Here is a 16,468-nt window from a genome sequence, read left to right on the forward strand (position 1 = left end):
AGCAGACTCCCTGCTGAGCAGAGAGCCTGATGCAGGGCTGATCCCAGGACCCCGAGATTATGACCTGAGCTGAAGGTAGAGGCTTAACCGCTGAGCCACCCAGGTGCTCCTCAGCCGCTGTTCTTGACAGAAAGTGGCAGTGGGTGGGAGGTTGGGGTCCCAGGTCCCACTTGCTCGGTGTCTTCCAAGCTCGGGGCACCTGGGTGCTATCGGTCTGCCCTGGAATTGCCCCAGCAGTAGGACCTTTGTCCCCCATTGAATTGGATTCTCTTTTTACCAGTCCTCCGAGGCTGCAGTGATCTTATCCATTCTCCTGCAGTAGAGAGGGAAACTGAGGCACAGAGCAGCAGGGGCCACAGAGTGAGTCAGGGCCACACTGGCCTCCATCAGTCCCCTCTGGGGTGGGCAGTCTTTAAGGCTAAAGCCCAGAACTTCTCTAGAACTGCCTGTTCCAACCCAGTGCAGAGCGGGGCTCAGGGCCTGGAAGGGAGGACTTGCCTGAGGTCGCCCAGCAGGAGCTGCGGGGGGACCTAAGGCCCCCGCCCCCAACTGACAGGATGATCCAGGTGAAAGGTTCTTTGCTAACTGGACAGTGGCCTGAACTGTTCATAGACAAGACAGGGGTTCTAGATTCTGCCCCAGGGCCCCCCTTGGAGAGCAGCACCCCTGGAGTCAGACTGGATTCTAACCCATCTTGTGTTTCTTGCTTTGTGACCCTTGCTTTTCTCCAAGCATCAGTGTCTTGGTCTGTAAAATGGGGGTGACTGTCCCCTCCTCACCAGGTCCAGGGAAGAGGTAAGGAGGTGACAGGTATCACCTGCCCCCTGCACAGTGTCTGTCCTCATGCAGAGAGCATCTGGGGTGGGAGTTGCTTGCACAGATGGGTACGCTGAGGCCCTAAGAAGGAATAACGCCCAGTCTAGGTCAGGGCTACCCTGGACCTAGCTGAGACCCAGCTGACACCCAACACCAGGCACACAAGTGGTGACAGTGGCAAGAAATAGTTTATTGGCCGAGGTGAAGGCACGAGGGGGCAGCACCCGTGAGGAGTGAGGGATCAGACCTCCCCCGTGGCCTAGAAATCCATGTCCTCGACCAGGTCCTGGAGGTAGGCCTTGTACTGCTCTGATGTGAGAGAGAGTGGGTAGCTGTTGGAAATGTGCAGGTCCACAGTGTTCTCCAGTGAGGAAGCACCCTCTGAGCGTGCCATGTCCAGCAGGGCCCTCAGGCATGTGGGAACAACCTGCAGGAGGTGGGGGGAGAAACAGGAGTCAGGGGAAACACTCAATACAGTTTACTGTCAAGGGTGGGGTTGGAAAACTACAACTCCCAGCAGCGCCCACTGTCACCCAGGATGAATCAGTAGGCCCAGGGCTGCTGGGAGTTGTAGTTCCCCACCCCATAACCACAACCACCAGTGGTCTGAGAAGTTTCCTAGGGCTGAAATGCTGGAGGGGTTCCCAGAAGCTAGGGCGGGACAGCTTGTGGTCAGGACTCGGAGGCACCGTAGTTCCTCACAGAGGCTGCTAGGACCGACTTCCACATGGTTTTCAGAGTTCAAAACAGGTTCTGGGGGTGAGGCCAGGAGAGGGACACCCAGAAGCTCCTGAGGATGAGGAACTGGTGGTTGCAGAGACTCTTGGAAGTTGTAGTTCCTCAGAGGGCTTCTGGGAGTTGTAGTTCCTCCTCCCTTCCTTAAGATCCACCCCTTAGCTCCAGAAGCCCAGGACTGCAGCACCTTGACCATCACGAGCTTCTTGGTCCACGGCTGGTCCTGGGGCCATGGCTCCCCCATGCAGAACCAGAGGGTGTAGCGTGGTGAGTGTCGGCTTCCTTCGAGGAAGGCAATCAGATCTGGAGGCCCGAGATCCTAGTCAGGCATGGGAGGAGGACCCTCCACCACCTGCCCCACCCTGCCCTCTCCCCCCGCCCCCGACCTATCAGCCTCACCTTCTCCCCTGACGTGAAGCCTGACATACCTACAGCATGACCAGATGGCTGCTAATCTAGGAAAAGTTCCAGCACAATCTTAAATTTTTTTTTTCCTCCCATCGGGGTGGGGCTGGAAGCTCTGCACTGACCCCCCCCACCCCTGCCCTCATTTGGGATAGGAAGGAGTACACTCTCCGCAAGGACTTCCCTGATTCTGGAGTACAAGGTGGCTGGCAGTTTCTGCTCTTTAACCCCCTAAGGCCACATTCTCCTGGTAGTAGCCACTAGCCACTGCGGCTATTTCTGTTTAAGTAGTAACTAATTAAAAGCAAACAGAGGAGGAGCTGGGTGGCTCAGTCATTAAGCAGCTGCCTTCAGCTCAGGTCGTGATCCTGGGGTCCTGGGATCGAGCCCTGCATCAGGCTGTCTGCTCTGTGGCAAGCCTGCTTCCCCCTCTCCCGCTGTTTCCCTGTCAAATGAATGAATAAAATCTTTTAAAAATAAAATAAAACTCCCTTCCTCAGTTGCACTGGCCTAAGTACTCAACAGCCACCTGTGGCTGGTGGATAGCAGATGGGACAGTGCAAATCCAGAACATTTCCTTCACTGCAGACATATCTACCCAGTAACAAAGCCCTAAAGACTTGTCTTTCCTGCGTCTGTCTATCCACAAGAATAACTGGGAACAATGAGGACTACGGCAGCTAATTCCTCGAGCACCTTCTGCACACTGGGCCCTGTGCCTCCAGCAGCAGAGACCATCCTCGGGCAGATGCAGAGCAGCCCCATAGTTTGCCCCCGGTTATAGCAGAAGCAAAGCAGCAGGGCCTGAACTGGAACTTGGAAGTCTGGAGATTTGAAATCTATTCTTTTTTTTTTAAAGAGAGGGACGGAGTGTGGCGGGGAAGGGCAGAGAGAGAGAGAGGAAGAGAGAGAGAATCTTAAACAGGCTCCAAGCTGAGTGCAGAGCCCGACTTGGTGGCTTGATCTCACAACCATGAGATCAGGACCTGAGCCGAAATCAAGAGTCACTTAACCGACGGAGCCATCCAGGCACCCCCAGAACCCAGAGTTCTTAACCACCATGACCTAGTCTTTCCACAGCAGAGTCAGAAGGCCTTGCCTCACTCACCTGACACGAAAGGCCGTAGGTCGAACACGTGTCCTTCCTCATCCTTGGGGACCTCACCACTGGGCCCGTGACTGCTGTCAGGGAGGAGCTCCTCGCCCAAGGCCCAGTATGTGTGGCAGTGGCCCAGCCTCCGGGCCCAGAGCCGCTGTCCTGCCCTGCACAGAGCTAGTCCCCCGCCCAGGCAGCTCAGCACACGCCTCACGTAGCCCAACACACCCCTGTCCGTCAGCCATACCCCAGGGTCTGGCAATATGATTGGCTGTCCAGGCAGCATCCCGTCCCCTGCTTCTGATGCCACCAGCCGCAGGCCCCTCGGGCAGAAGACAGTCTGCTGGAAGACTTGGCGGCCCCTGTAGAAGGCAGTCACCTCGAACTCCCACTCTGAGTGGTGGCAGAAGTGACATGAAGGGGGAGTGAGACAGAGAGAGTATAAGGGGGCGTGGCACCCCAGCCCCTTCCACCCCATACTTGGAACTCACCTTCCTCAGGCACCAAGAGCCGCCTCAGTGGGTTTTCCGGGGGCTCTGAGTTTGGGCAGGGAGGAGGGATGTCTACGGTGGGGCTCAGCAAGAACGGAGGGGTCTGTTCAGGGACCACAGCCAGGCTCGAGGGCCCCCCATCTGGGAATGGGGCCAAGGCCATGTCATTCAGTAACTCCTCTAGTATGTCTTCCTGGAGAGAAGAAAAAAGGATCTGGCATTTCCATAGCCCTTCCAAGAGACTTCATATGGACCAGGCTTTGGAATCAGGAGAGAAGTCAGACCTGAGCTTTGCCCTCAAGGGGCTTCCTGTGAGGAGGGTTTGCGGGAGGCAGGGAGACAACCATGGGCACAGAGAGCAAAATATGTGCTCTGGTATATGCTGGGTGCTACTGGGGCCCAAGGGGAGCAGCTAATTCCAGCCCAAGGTTCTGGCCCTGTGCAAGGAAGACCTGGGCAGAGAAGGCTGGACACAATTTCGGAGGGAACTTGCCCTGGCACAGACACCAAGGTCAAGGGTAGGATGGTTCTGGGTTCCCAGGAGGCTGAGGGTACTCTAGCAACAGAAGCTATGAAATTCCGGGTAGGTGTCTGTGGGCCCTAGATGCCTGGGGAAAGCTCTGAACTTTGTCCTGAGGGTGCTGGAAGCCATGGAAGGGTTCTGGGCAGGGGGACAGGGTCAGTTTGGGATCAGACGCGGGACAGCCCACAGGGCAGAAGATGGACGCTCAGGAGGAAGACTGGGGTGATGGTCCGGGGGAGAAGAGGACGCCTGAACAAGGCCGTGGGGAGACAGACAGTAGATGGGTCAGATGGGGCGGGAGGGCTGGGGTGCATTCTCACCTGGGTAGCCAAGGTACTGCATCCACCATTGGTCCCCAGTGATGTGTCCGACTCAGGAAAGTTCCCAGCTCCTGACAAGGAAGGTGGTGAGTAGAGCAGAGTGTTGGGGACACTTAAAATCCCACCCTCTCCATGTGAAGCCCCACTTCTGGCACACCTGAGATCACAAACTCATAGACCTTGTGCGGGTCGTGGGGGTCCTTGCTCCTATCCTCGGCTAAACGCAGCCCCTCCTTCCGGTTCAGGGCAGATCGGAAATTCCTCTTCCAGGTGGGCAGATCAGGTTTATCCTTTCCGGGAGTGTAGGCACCGCTGGCCTCAGCCCACGCCTGGGGAGCCAGTGGGTACCAGGATAGTGAGGAGGATGACCAAGACCCCGCCCCAAGTGTTCTCTCCCCTGGCACGTTCTAACTCGGCAAGGATCCAACCCCAAATTCTTGGATTCTCTGGATCCTAAGGTCCCCTATCTTCACCTTTTGAAAAGCTTTGCTTTCTAAGCCAGCCTTCCAGGTCCTACTGGGTGTCTCAACTCTGCCACCAACCTGCTACAGAACACCTTCTGTAATAACCCGCCCCTCGCACTCCAACTCGGGTTACCACCACTGGTGTATCCTAATTTGATGAGAAATCACCTCAGCTTCCGGGCCAAGTCTTGCCTCTAAGGTTCCAACACCCGTCCCCAGAATTCTACGACCAAGACCCCGCCCTCTGCGAGTCCTGAATGCTCCCTTTGCATTCCTTTCGAGTTCTAACCCTGTTTTTCTGGTTCTTTTTCCGGAACCCGGCCCCTCCAACCTTGCTAGTCCGCTGATCCTACTAACCCTGCCCAGTCTCGTCCTAACTCCACCTACCTCCACCTGCCAGCGTCAGCGCCTGCCAGTTGCAAGCGTGCTAACCCCCGCTTCCTCGGCTCCGCCCCCTGCTAGTCCCCCCTCTTCCCCGCGGTTATCTCAGGGTTCCCGGTGTTCCGGAAGCTCACGCACCTGGAAGATGCCGAAGTCTTCTTGCTGGGCATCCTGCCGCAAGCCGTGCTTCCAAGGGATGCGGAAGCGTGTGCGGCTCTCGTCCAGCCAGGCCACCCCCTCCAGCTGCCCCAGGTCCAGCTGCGACACAAGCCAGGGCAGGATCCGCGGCTTTGGGGTTCCCATGGTCCGGCCTGCGCTTAGAGGGCAGTTCGTGGGCGCGGACGGCCCCCCTCTTCTTTCCCCACCTTCTTCTGTGCAGGCCCCCTACCTCCCCAATTCCGCCAGTGTAGATCCCTCCCTCTTCCGCGGTAAACCCTTTTCTCCTTTCCCCTCCCCCACATCACCCAATGCAGTTAACCCCACTTCCAAGTTAGAGAACCTCCCCTAGTTATGCCAGGGCAGACGTTATTCACTTGTAGATCTCTACCTCCTGCACTTAACCGTGTTGTAGACCCCTTCTACAAACTGCCCCACGGAAGAGCCGCTCAGCCATTTCCACCCTAGACCCTCCATCCACCCCACCCCAAACACAGCCTGGCTCTTCTAGGGCGCCCGCGCGCACACGCGCGCACACACACACACACACTTTATAGGGTGGACTGCCTCCCATTTTCAGGGTCCACTCTTCTCTCCCTTAGATCCCCCAGTGAGGACGCCTGCCTTTCCCACCCTCCCCGCTACTTTTTGCTGTTGTTGTCATGTTGTTTTTACAGCCGACCTCCAGCACCGGCCATTGTTTCACTTTCTCCCCTGGCTGCTTCACTTTCCCGAGTACAGTGCCTCCTCTAGACTCTCAGGGGAGACCCGTTTTTTCTGGCGCTTCTCGGTCCGGACGCCACCCATTCCCCAGATCCGCCGTTACCTACGTGAAGAGTCGGGGGCGCAAAGTGCTAGGACCCACCCCTGCTTTTGGAGGTCCGATAGCTCTCGGAACTTGTAGCTGCACACCCTCCTTCCTGCCAGCTGAGCTTCAGAGCAATGCGGTTTTCTTTTCTATCGATTTCACGAAATAAAAACTTCAACTGCGGTCAGTCTACAGACTTCAGAGCCAAAGAGGCGGCACCAAGAGCCCGGACCGCACGCCCGCCCCCCGTCAATGTCCTTTTTAGGCCTTCTGGCCAACGGCATGCTGGGAACGTCACATGCAAATTAGATGAGCCCCAGCGCTCCGCCTCTCCTACAATAGGGCCGGCACCAACCCGGCCCAGTGCGCAGGCGCGGGAAAGTTGAACTAAGAGAAGTTTATGCAAGTTCAGTGAAGGAGGAGGGGGCGGCGGCTCCGGCCCCAGGTAAGCCGGGCTTTTGGGAGGGTTGGGGTGAGAAGGGAAGAGGCCGGGATCTCGAAGCCGGCACCTCAGTCCCCCTTCTCCGACATCCATGCGCCCCGAGACCCCAAGATTCCAGCCTGGGTCGGATAAGGGAACTACACCTCCCAAGGAGGCTGCGCGGCGAGCCAAGTGCGGATAGAGGGGAAGGTTTGTCATGAAGCCTGCTGGGATTCGTAGTTCCCGATTCTCTAAGAGCTCGAGCCCCTTGGCATATGCCTTCAGAATCCAGAAGTCGGAGTCCCGAGTCCCCTTTTCTGTCAGACTCAAGAATTCAGATCCCCCAGCCCCCTTCTCCGAAAACTCGAGTCCAGCCCCCAGTCCCTTTCTCTCTTAGACCCAGGAATCCGGGTCCCCAGCCTCTTCCTCTCCAAGGATCAAGGAGTCTTCGTCCTCCTCCCTCTTCTCCCTCCGAGGACTCTAGAGTCTCGGTCCCCAGACTCTAACTCCTCTAAAGGACTTAGGAGTTAAAGCTCTCAGCCCTTTCTTCCCTTGGGGACTCACAGGTCCCGGCCTCCTCCTTATTCAGGGAGGAGGCATTTGGGCCCCCATCCTCCACCTCACGTCAACCCTGGAGACCATCCCCCAGCTCCCTCTTTCACAGGTGCCCCCATGGCAGGCTCGGAAGAGCTGGGCCTCCGGGAGGACACGGTGAGAGTCCTAGCTGCCTTCTTTAGGCGAGGTGAGGCTGCCGGGTCCCCCATTCCAGTCCCACCCAGGTAAGAGGAGTTGCCCTCCTCCCTCAGGGGCCTGCATCTGGGGTGGGGCCCTCTTGACTCTTGTGCCTTGTCTCTTTATATCTGGCTCTTTTCCTTGTCCCTGGGGTTGCACCAAGAGGCCCTCAGTGGGAGGAAAAAGGGACTGCTTGCAAAGGGGCCTCTGGGGTCACTCTCTGAGGTCCCCTTTCCCAGGAGTCCTGCCCAGGAGGAGCCAACAGATTTCCTGAGCCGCCTTCGACGATGTCTTCCCTGCCCCCTGGGTCGAGGAGCAGTTCCCCCTGAATCCCCTCGGCCTTGCTCCCTGCCCCTCCGCCCATGCTATGTTTCAGAGCCTGGTAAGAGATTTCCCTAGATCACCCATGAACCGGTAGGGCCAGAAGCTTTGTTTGTTGTTGTTGTTGTTGTTTTTAAGAAGCTTTGATTCTTTAAAGCATAGAAAGGATAAGGAAGTAGCCCAAGATCACTCAGCTAAGATGGGAGCTGAGTGGGAACTACTCTCACATTCTCTGCTCCCCCACCCCCTGTTACATTCTGTGAACTGCCTTCCCAAGGGGGCTTTTGGTACCTTTCTGTTTGTTATCTCTCTCCTCCCTTGCATCCTTCCCTACCCCTGGGACTTTGTAGCCTCCAGTACCGGCAGTAGGGAGGAAGGAGACCTGGTTTTCAGTCACAACTCCCTGGCTGTTTGGCTACATGAGTCTAGGAAATTTCTTTTGTTTCTTGTTCCTATATTTCTCCAGAAGCAAAGTAGGAATGTGTGCATGTGTGTGGAGGGGTGTCCTTGGGCATGGTCAAGAGTAACCATATGGGTTACTCATGTGGGAGCCTTGATAGACTAGTAATGGCTACCAGCAGTGCTTACTTGAAAGGGATTTCACAGCTGGGGAAGAAGAGTTCTGTGATCAGTTGATGACGCCTGAAACCAGCAAGGGGTAGGTAGGGTGGTAATCGCGGGAGTGCCCTGCGTTTGCCTGTCCTGGATAGGATCATCTTCAAGGTCTAGTTTGGCTGTAACATTCTAAGTCTAGTTTGGGGGACACAGTAAATGGGAAGTACCAAGTCCTTTTACCAAGTGTGCTCAGTGGGTCTCAGTTTACCTCACTATGAAATGGAAATCATTGCAACCTGGCAAGATGGTTGGGTCAAGGAGAGAATCCATAACTTCTCAATGTCCCAGAGACCCATCATTGGCTCTTTTGACCCCAGGCCCAGCAACTCCAGATTTCTATGCTCTGGTGGCCCAGCGGCTGGAACAACTAGTCCAAGAGCAACTGAGATCCCCACCTAGCCCAGGTGAGGGACCAAGGGGCCCCGGACAGAGAAGGATGAGGGCAGAAGGGTGGGCAGGGTTCTGCCCCCAGCTGATTCTCTTTTGCCCTCCACACACACCCCCAGAGTTACAGGGAGCCCCACCCACAGAGAAGGAAGCCCTACTGCGGAAGCTGGTGGCCTTGCTGGAGGAAGAGGCAGAAGTCATCAATCAGAAGGTGACAAGGCTGTCTGTTCCATCCCTTAGCTGGGATGGGGATTGCGGGATGGCTGGGCACTGGGATCAGAACCTGGATCTGCATTCTCATTAGATGGTCAGGTGAGGAGAGGGTGGGTCTCCGCTTCTATGAAGGGTTTGTAATGGGGTCCAAGCCCATTCTGCTCCCAGCACCACAGGCCAGTGAGCTGAGAGCTAAGATGTTGGGGTAAGGAAAGCGACTTTATTTGGAAAGGCAGCACACCGAGGAGATGGCATACAACTGTCTCAAAGAACCGTCTCCCCCAGCCTGAGATCTGAGCTGCTTTTATGTTAGGAAGGGGAAGGGGATGGGGATTGGAGTCAAAAAGTGGCTGCCGTCTATAGACAACAGAGGAAGGTTGTGTAACTTCTTTTGTCCTCGGTCAGTTTTTTCTTTCGAGAGGTTTTATTTATTGATTAGAGATTTTATTTCTTTATTTGAGAGAGAGAGAGAGAGAGAGAGAGAGAGAGAATGAGCAGGGTGAGGGTGGGGAAGGCAGAGGGAGAGAGAGAAGCGGACTCCCAGCCCAGCGGGGAGTCCGACATGGGGCTCCATTCCAGGACCCTGGGATCATGACCTGAGCGGAAGGCAGACCCTTAACCGACTGAGCCACCCCCGCTCCCTATCCTTGGTCAGTTGATCTTTGTGTACAGGTCATGTCGTTCCTGTAAATCTTACATAGAGCGTCGTCATTTCTGTAAGGACTTCCTTATCTCCTCCGGTGAGGTAGATTTCCGGTAAAAGAGCCGTTTTTGTGAATCTTAGCTGTAGTATGCCTACGTGCAGAGCTAAGCAGAAGTTTCTAAACTATAGGTCCCAGCAGTAAGGGAAATAGAAGCATTATGGGGTCAGACGTGCTAAGCTTCTCCGCTACTGGTTGAATAAGGTCAGGGTAGTTTTGGATTCACAGTGAGAGGGGTGTGACCTTTAGACAAGGGGTGTGGGCACCCGAAACGTGATCTGGGGAACTGGGACCAGTTGAGGAATTAGGGACTGTATGGTAGTGGGAAGGGAGTTTGTTCGGAGAGGGCTGTCTAAAATATGAAACCCTGGTTAGCTGTATAGGGGTATGCCTTGGAATGTGGGGGGAAATAGCAGCCGGAGGAGGTCTAGCTTATGATTCGCTCCTGGAACTTGATTGGCTCAGGAGCTTGGGGAAAGTGTATGATCCTATAATATTAATTGTACGGTGGAAGGCAGGGTTGTCGTAGGGACCAGTCTGGCTCCGGGGACTCTCAGGGAACCTCTAGGGGGCGTGGCTATAAGATCTGTATTCTAGAACTCAGCTAATTAGGGCTTTGGCCCTCATTGGCTGTCGGCCACCTTTCTAGGAGTAGTTTGGCGGAGACCTCAGATTCTGGTTTATGATTGGCTGGTGTGAGGGATGGGCGTGGCTTTGAGCTTCAATGTCTGGACTGCTTTAACCAGGAAGTCACGCCTGGTAGTCTCCTATTGGCTGGCTGCGGGGGCGTGGCGGAGGCCGACCCAGTCTCTTCTCTTCCCCGCCCCACAGCTGGCCTCGGACCCGGCCCTGCGTGGAAAGCTGGCCCGCCTCTCCGCGGGCTCCTTCGCCCGCCTGGCGGAGCTCTTTTCCAACCGGGAGGACAGCCCTCTTCCTAGCCGCCCACGCCCCAACTTGCCCTGCCCTGGGCCTCCTCCGCCTTCCCCGGAGCCCCTGGCCCGTCTGGCCCTGGCCATGGAGCTGAGCCGCCGCGTGGCCCGGCTTGGGGGCACCCTGGCTGGACTCAGTGTGGAGCACGTGCACAGCTTCGGGCCCTGGATCCAGGCACACGGGGGCTGGGTGAGCTGCCAGAGCTTCTCTGGGCCCCCCTTTACCCAACTGTAACTTGTGTCTGTGTGGTGGGGTTGGGGGCTGGCTTCTTCGGCTTCTTTTCAGACATGACAGGTGTTCTCCCAGCCCAATCATTCAGTTGTTTTGTGTTAATTGAGTACCAGCTGTACACCAGTAGGTAATCAATAAGGACCCTGTGCCCGGCTTAAACCATTCTGATACACACTGACAGTTTCGAGTGGGAAACATAGGAGACCCCTTCCTGGGCCTTGGTTTCCTTTTTTTTTTTTTTTTTTTTAAGATTTTTATTTATTCATGGACAGAGAGAGATCACAAGTAGGCAGAGAAGCAGGCAGAGAGAGAGGAGGGGGTGGGGAAGCAGGCTCCCTGCTGAGCAGAGAGCCGGATGCGGGACTTGATCCCACGACCCTGAGATCATGACCCCAGCGGAAGGCAGAGGCTTAACCCACTGAGCCACCCAGGTGTCCTGGGCCTCGGTTTCCTTATCCGTCAGGTAGGGCAAGTAGAAGTACCCATCTTAAAGGGTTATTGTAAAGATTAAAATGGGACCATTGTAAGATCTTGGCACCCTGTGGGCATTTGCGTGATTATCTGGTGACTGTCTGCTCTGACACTGCCTGCCAGAATGCACCTGCCCAGGTATCCCCGTGTCACTTCCTCTGCTCCATTCGGGTGTCACCTTCTTGTGAGGCCTCCCCTAGTCCCCGTTTGAAACCAGAGCCACCTCCATCCCCTCCCACCCGCTCCCTTTGCCTCTTCATTGCTTTACTTCCTTCATTACACCCTGCACCTTCTAACGCACAGCTTCTACCAGATGGTAGGATTGACTTGCTTTACTTATATTTCTTTCTGCTTTTTGTTTTCTCTTGGCCCCGACCTATCGGCTTCAGAAGACCAGGGAGTCCTACCTAGCTTGCTCACTGCTTTAAATTCAAGGCCAGGCTCAGAGATGGATTGGGCTGCAGGGTACTGATGAAACTATTTGCTTCACAGAGTGGCAGGAGCTGGCCAGGGGTGTTTGAGGAGCAGAGAGGCCCGTAGGGCTGAAGCAGGGTGAGCGAAGGGGGGAGGGCGAGAGATGAGAGCAGGTGGGGGCGGGGCTTGTGAAGGTAAGAACTTGGGCGCTGACTGAGCGAGCTCTCTGAGCGGAGGACAACGTGAGCTGATTTAGGTGTTAACTTGCGCCCTCTAGCGGCCTCATGGGGCGATACCGTATTGGGCGAGGCGGAAGTAGGGAGTTGGGAGGTGTCCGCTGGTTCAGGGAGGAGATGAGGTTGGATCCGACCGCAGTGGCGGTAGTGGAGGAGTCTCCCAGTTAATTCAGAGGTAGAACGGACAGATTTTGCTTATGAGTGAATTACGAGTGCTATTTAGGAGTGCTAATGAGTGGGAGACGGAAATCAAGGATGCCGGCCTGATGCAGTAGGGCTGCTTCCGATGCTCCCTGAGACAGGGAGGAGCAGGGGGGGAGGAGCAGGTTGGAAGAAGAGTCAGAGATGATCGGAAGTGGTCCAGGTAGGGGAGAGACGTCCTTCAGACCTCAAAGGGAGATGAGGAGGGGACAGCTGATATGCGTGTCTGGAGCTCAGTGCAGAAGCTTATTTATTTGTGAAATTGTTCTTTTGTTTTGTTTTGGGGGCTTTTGGGGGGGTTGTTTTGTTTTTTGTTTCTGTTTTTGTTTGGCCACATGCACAGCCAAGGACTTTTAGTGGAATGATTCCATTTAAACCCCACGACAACCTTCTGGGATTGGATGTTATCCCGATTTTATGGAGATTGTCCCTCATGCAGAGGATTGGACTCAGGACTTTGACGCGAAGCCAACGCTCTTGATCGTTACAACCCCGGGACCCTGCTCCCTGTCTCTGAGTCTCTGGTCCCTGTCTCTCTGTCTCCATGACACTGGTGCTCTGCCCTCCACCCTGGGGCTTTGTCTCTCCTCCCTTTTCCCAGGACTCTGTCCCTATCCACCCCTGGGTCTCTGATTCTTCGGATCCTCCTCCTCCCACCCCTGTCCCTGTCTCTGCTGTCATTGGGCTGGTGGGGATGCCACTGTGAATGGAGGACAGGATCTTCCTGTGAATGCTCACGAGCTCTTCCACTTTTCCCCTCCAGGAGGGCATCCTCGCCATTTCACCCGTGGACTTGAACTTACCCCTGGACTGAGATCTTCCTCAGAAGCTGCTACAAGATTAGACCTCCTGTCTCTCTGTTCTTTGTGTGCTTGTCCAAGCCTCCCTATTCCACTCAGGGCTGTGGGGTGGTGGCTGCCCTCCCTGTTTTTGCCAAAAAGAAATTAAGATTTTTTTCATATTAAAAACTTTGTCAGGTATTGAACTGTTTGTCCCTTCTCTCGAAAACTTAAGTTCTAAGTAGGAGATTTGGGTAAGAGATCTCTCTCTCTGGTTTATGAATTGAGGAAAGAGCCAGTTCATTCATTCTAGAAATACTTATTTGGAGCACCTTCAAGTGCCTGTCACTTGAACGTACAACCTGCTTGAGGATATCTGTGGATACAGTTCCAGCTAATTCCATGTTTTTTCTTGTTGCATCATTTCCAGATTATCCTGTGTTGATGGTCATGAAGTCTTTCTAGCTAGTCTTTCTAGCTAGTTCCAGAAGAAAGCTATGATCTTCCTACACAGGACCTCCAGAACACCACCCTCTTCTTGTTCTTCTCCTCCCACTGCTTCTTCTGAACATTTTTGGCTGGTTACTCCCCATCTGTATATAACCAGGGGTATCACCTTTTCAGGGCTGCCACCCCCCCCTCACAAAATTACGTCTATAAGCGCATAAAATGAGATGCACATAATCACAAAGGAAACCGCTTAGCCGTTATTCCTCATTATTCACAGATTCCATATTTGCGAATTTGCCTACTCGCTAAAATTTATTTGTAGCCCCCAAGTTAACACTCACTGGGTTTTGTGGTTGTTGGTTGGCATGCAAATGCCCAGAGAAGCAAGATTTGACTCACCCAGCGCGGACCTTTTTGGCTAAGGTTGAGCAGGAGGACACCCTGCCTTCCTCCTTCTGCTCTCACTCTGCAGATAAGCATCCTTTCCTCGAACTATGTGGTGCCACGTTTCTTAGCATATTTGTACTTTTAGGGGTGATTTCTTGTATTTTAGAGAGCACGTGAGTTGGTGGGGAGGAGCAGAGGGTGAGGGAAAAAATCCTCCCCCCTCACCATGCAGACCTGGATCCCAAGAGCCCGCGATCATGACCCGAGTGGAGACCAGGAGTCAGATATTGAACCAACTGAGCCACCCAGACATGCCCAATTTCATTGTTTAAAATGAACCCAGGAGGCTTCCTAAGGGCAAGAAGGCTGGGATGTGTCTTGTTAGGATAAGCTTGGCCCAGGCATGCATCCTAGCGCTGTGGGCTGTGACTTCAGTGTGAACGAATCACTATGTATTCAATAAGGTGTATTTGAACAGAAAGCACATAAAATAAGGTTATGTATTGATGGGTTGACGCAAGTTGTAATGAGAGGCCGGCAGGAAGCTGCCCCTGTATTTCCTCCAGGAGCAAAGGGTCTGCATCCACTCAGTGTCCACAGTGACTCTATAGAACAAAACTCCTGCAAATTGGAATTTTGAACTAAAGATTTCTTTTTTCTTTTTTTAAAGATTTTATTTATTTGACAGAGGGATCACAAGTAGGCAGAGCAGCAGGCAGAGAGAGGGGGAAGCAGGCTCTCCGCTGAGCAGAGAGCCTGATGTGGGGCTCAATCCCAGGGCCCTGAGACCATGACCTGAGCCGAAGGCAGAGGCTTTAACCCACTGAGCTACCCAGGCATCCCTGGAAATAAAGATTTCAATATTAACATAAAAGTTCCTGGTATCGCAACACTGGTGCGGCTTCATTATGTTAACATACTAATTTAAAAGGCGGGGGTTGGGGGGGTGCGGCTGGGTATCTCAGTGGCTCAGTCCTTGAGTGTCTGCCTTTGGCTCAGGTCGTGATCCCAGGGTCCTGGGATCAAGGCCTCCATGGGGCTCTGCTCAGCGGGAGGCCTGCTTCTCCCTCTCCCACTCCCACTGTTTGTGTTCCCTTTCTCACTGTCAAATAAATAAATGAAAATCTTAAAAAAGACAAAAAAAAAAAAAAAAAAACTATGGTGGGTCCCATAACTGTGTATTCCAAGTAGAGAAGGAATGACATTTTTAAGATTTTATTTATTTATTTGACAGACAGAGATCACAAGGAGGCAGAAAGGCAGGCAGAGAGAGGAGAAAGCAGGCTCCCTGCTGAGCAGAGACCCTGATTCGGGGCTCAATCCCGGGACCCTGGGATCATGACCTGAGCCAAAGGCAGAGGCTTTAACCCACTGAGCCACCCAGGCGCCCCAGGAATGACATTTAAAAAAAAAAATTATTTATTTATTTGACAGATCACAAGTAGGCAGAAAAGCAGGCAGAGGGCGGGGTAGGTGGGGAGGAGGAAGCAGGCTCCCTGCTGAGCAGAGAGACCTACTAGGGCTCAATTCCAGGACCCTGGGATCAGGACTGGAGCAGAAGGCAGAGTCTTTAACCCACTGAGCCACCCAGGCACCCCTGGAGTTTACTTTAAAAAAATAATAAGGGGCACCTGGGTGGCTCAGTGGGTTAAATCCTCTGCTTTTGGCTCAGGTCATGATCCCAGGGTCCTGGGATCGAGTCCCGCGTCGGGCTTTCTGCTCAGCAGGGAGCCTGCTTCCTCCTCTCTCTCTGCCTGCCTCTCTGCCTGCTTGTGATCTGTCTGTCAAATAAATAAATAAAATCTTTAAAAATAAAAATAAAATAGTAATAAACTATGGGATTCCTGGGTGGCTCAGTTGCTTAAGGGATTGCCTTCGGCTCAGGTTGTGATCCTGGAGTCCCAGGATCGAGTACTGCATCTGGCCCCCTGCTCAATGGGGAGTCTGCTTCTCCCTCTGATCTCTCCCCTTCATGCTCTCTCTCAGATAAATAAATAAAATCATAAAAAATAAACAAGTAAATAAATAAAGTGCTTCCATCTGATTAAGTTGACTTTTTTTTTTTAAAGATTTTATTTATTTATTTGACAGAGATCACAAGGAGGCAGAGAGGCAGGCAGAGAGAGAGGGGGAAGCAGGCTCCCCGCTGAGCAGAGAGGCCGATGCGGGGCTTGATCCCAGGACCCTGAGATCATGACCCAAGCCGAAGGCAGCGGCTTAACCCACTGAGCCACCCAGGCGCCCCAAGTTGACTCTTTTTAATTAAGATTAATGGATTTGGGGTCTTTATTACATCTGCAAAATCTCTTCACCCTTGCCATATAAGGTAGCCTAGTCAGAGTGATATCCATCTCTTTTGTCGTATAGGTCAAGCATAATCCTTGGTAAATCACGCTAGGGGCAGAGATCCTGGAGGCTGTCTTATACTTCTGCCCATCAGGGCGCCTGGCGGGCTCAGTCAGTTAAGCCTCTGCCTTCAGCTCAGGTCATGATCCCAGGGTCCTGGGATTGAGCCCCGCATCGGGCTGCCTGCTCAGTGGGAATTCGGCTTCTCTCTCTCCCTCTGCTGCTCTCCCACTTGTGCTCTCTCTCTCTGTCTGACAAATAAGTAAATAAGATCTTTAAAAAAAATATATGAATTCTGCCCATCACATGAATATTGGCGACAATTCATGTGACTTGCAAGCATCTGTGATTGATGTCGGGGACTAGGCCACAGCAACTAATTCTAGTTTGATGTGTTGTCCACATTTGTAATCAAAGAAAGGCCTGAGTTCAAGTTTA

General features: G+C 53.6%; 2 protein-coding genes across 12 annotated transcripts; one reads left to right on the forward strand and one right to left on the reverse strand.

Annotated features, from left to right (window-relative positions):
• Positions 1 to 168: 168 nt before the first annotated feature.
• Positions 169 to 6,418, reverse strand: IRF3 (interferon regulatory factor 3). Of its 6 annotated transcripts, none has more exons than XM_047709719.1 (9): positions 6,218 to 6,418; positions 5,370 to 5,542; positions 4,544 to 4,715; positions 4,387 to 4,457; positions 3,544 to 3,736; positions 3,065 to 3,445; positions 1,739 to 1,870; positions 961 to 1,243; positions 181 to 927 (listed from the first exon to the last, which is right to left on the reverse strand). In XM_047709719.1, exons 2-9 carry the CDS (start codon positions 5,532 to 5,534, stop codon positions 735 to 737), a joined length of 1,590 nt encoding a protein of 529 aa, XP_047565675.1. In that variant the 5' UTR covers positions 5,535 to 5,542; positions 6,218 to 6,418; the 3' UTR covers positions 181 to 734. The 6 variants fall into 6 exon arrangements, with proteins under 6 accessions (XP_047565679.1, XP_047565677.1, XP_047565675.1 ...); XM_047709718.1 differs by having other exon boundaries at positions 6,214 to 6,418; XM_047709720.1 differs by having other exon boundaries at positions 287 to 313; positions 780 to 927; positions 5,370 to 6,389.
• An 86-nt stretch (positions 6,419 to 6,504) lies between these two features.
• Positions 6,505 to 13,048, forward strand: BCL2L12 (BCL2 like 12). 6 transcript variants are annotated; one of them, XM_047709725.1, is made up of 8 exons: positions 6,542 to 6,640; positions 6,710 to 6,826; positions 7,281 to 7,395; positions 7,588 to 7,730; positions 8,602 to 8,688; positions 8,791 to 8,882; positions 10,417 to 10,704; positions 12,832 to 13,048. In XM_047709725.1, exons 3-8 carry the CDS (start codon positions 7,289 to 7,291, stop codon positions 12,880 to 12,882), a joined length of 768 nt encoding a protein of 255 aa, XP_047565681.1. In that variant the 5' UTR covers positions 6,542 to 6,640; positions 6,710 to 6,826; positions 7,281 to 7,288; the 3' UTR covers positions 12,883 to 13,048. The 6 variants fall into 6 exon arrangements, with proteins under 6 accessions (XP_047565685.1, XP_047565684.1, XP_047565680.1 ...); XM_047709726.1 differs by having other exon boundaries at positions 6,567 to 6,640; positions 6,741 to 6,826; XM_047709728.1 differs by lacking the exon at positions 6,710 to 6,826 and having other exon boundaries at positions 6,506 to 6,640; positions 8,815 to 8,882.
• Positions 13,049 to 16,468: the final 3,420 nt, after the last annotated feature.

Source organism: Lutra lutra, chromosome 17 (assembly GCF_902655055.1).
Source record: "Lutra lutra chromosome 17, mLutLut1.2, whole genome shotgun sequence".
Lineage (NCBI taxonomy): Eukaryota > Metazoa > Chordata > Mammalia > Carnivora > Mustelidae > Lutra > Lutra lutra.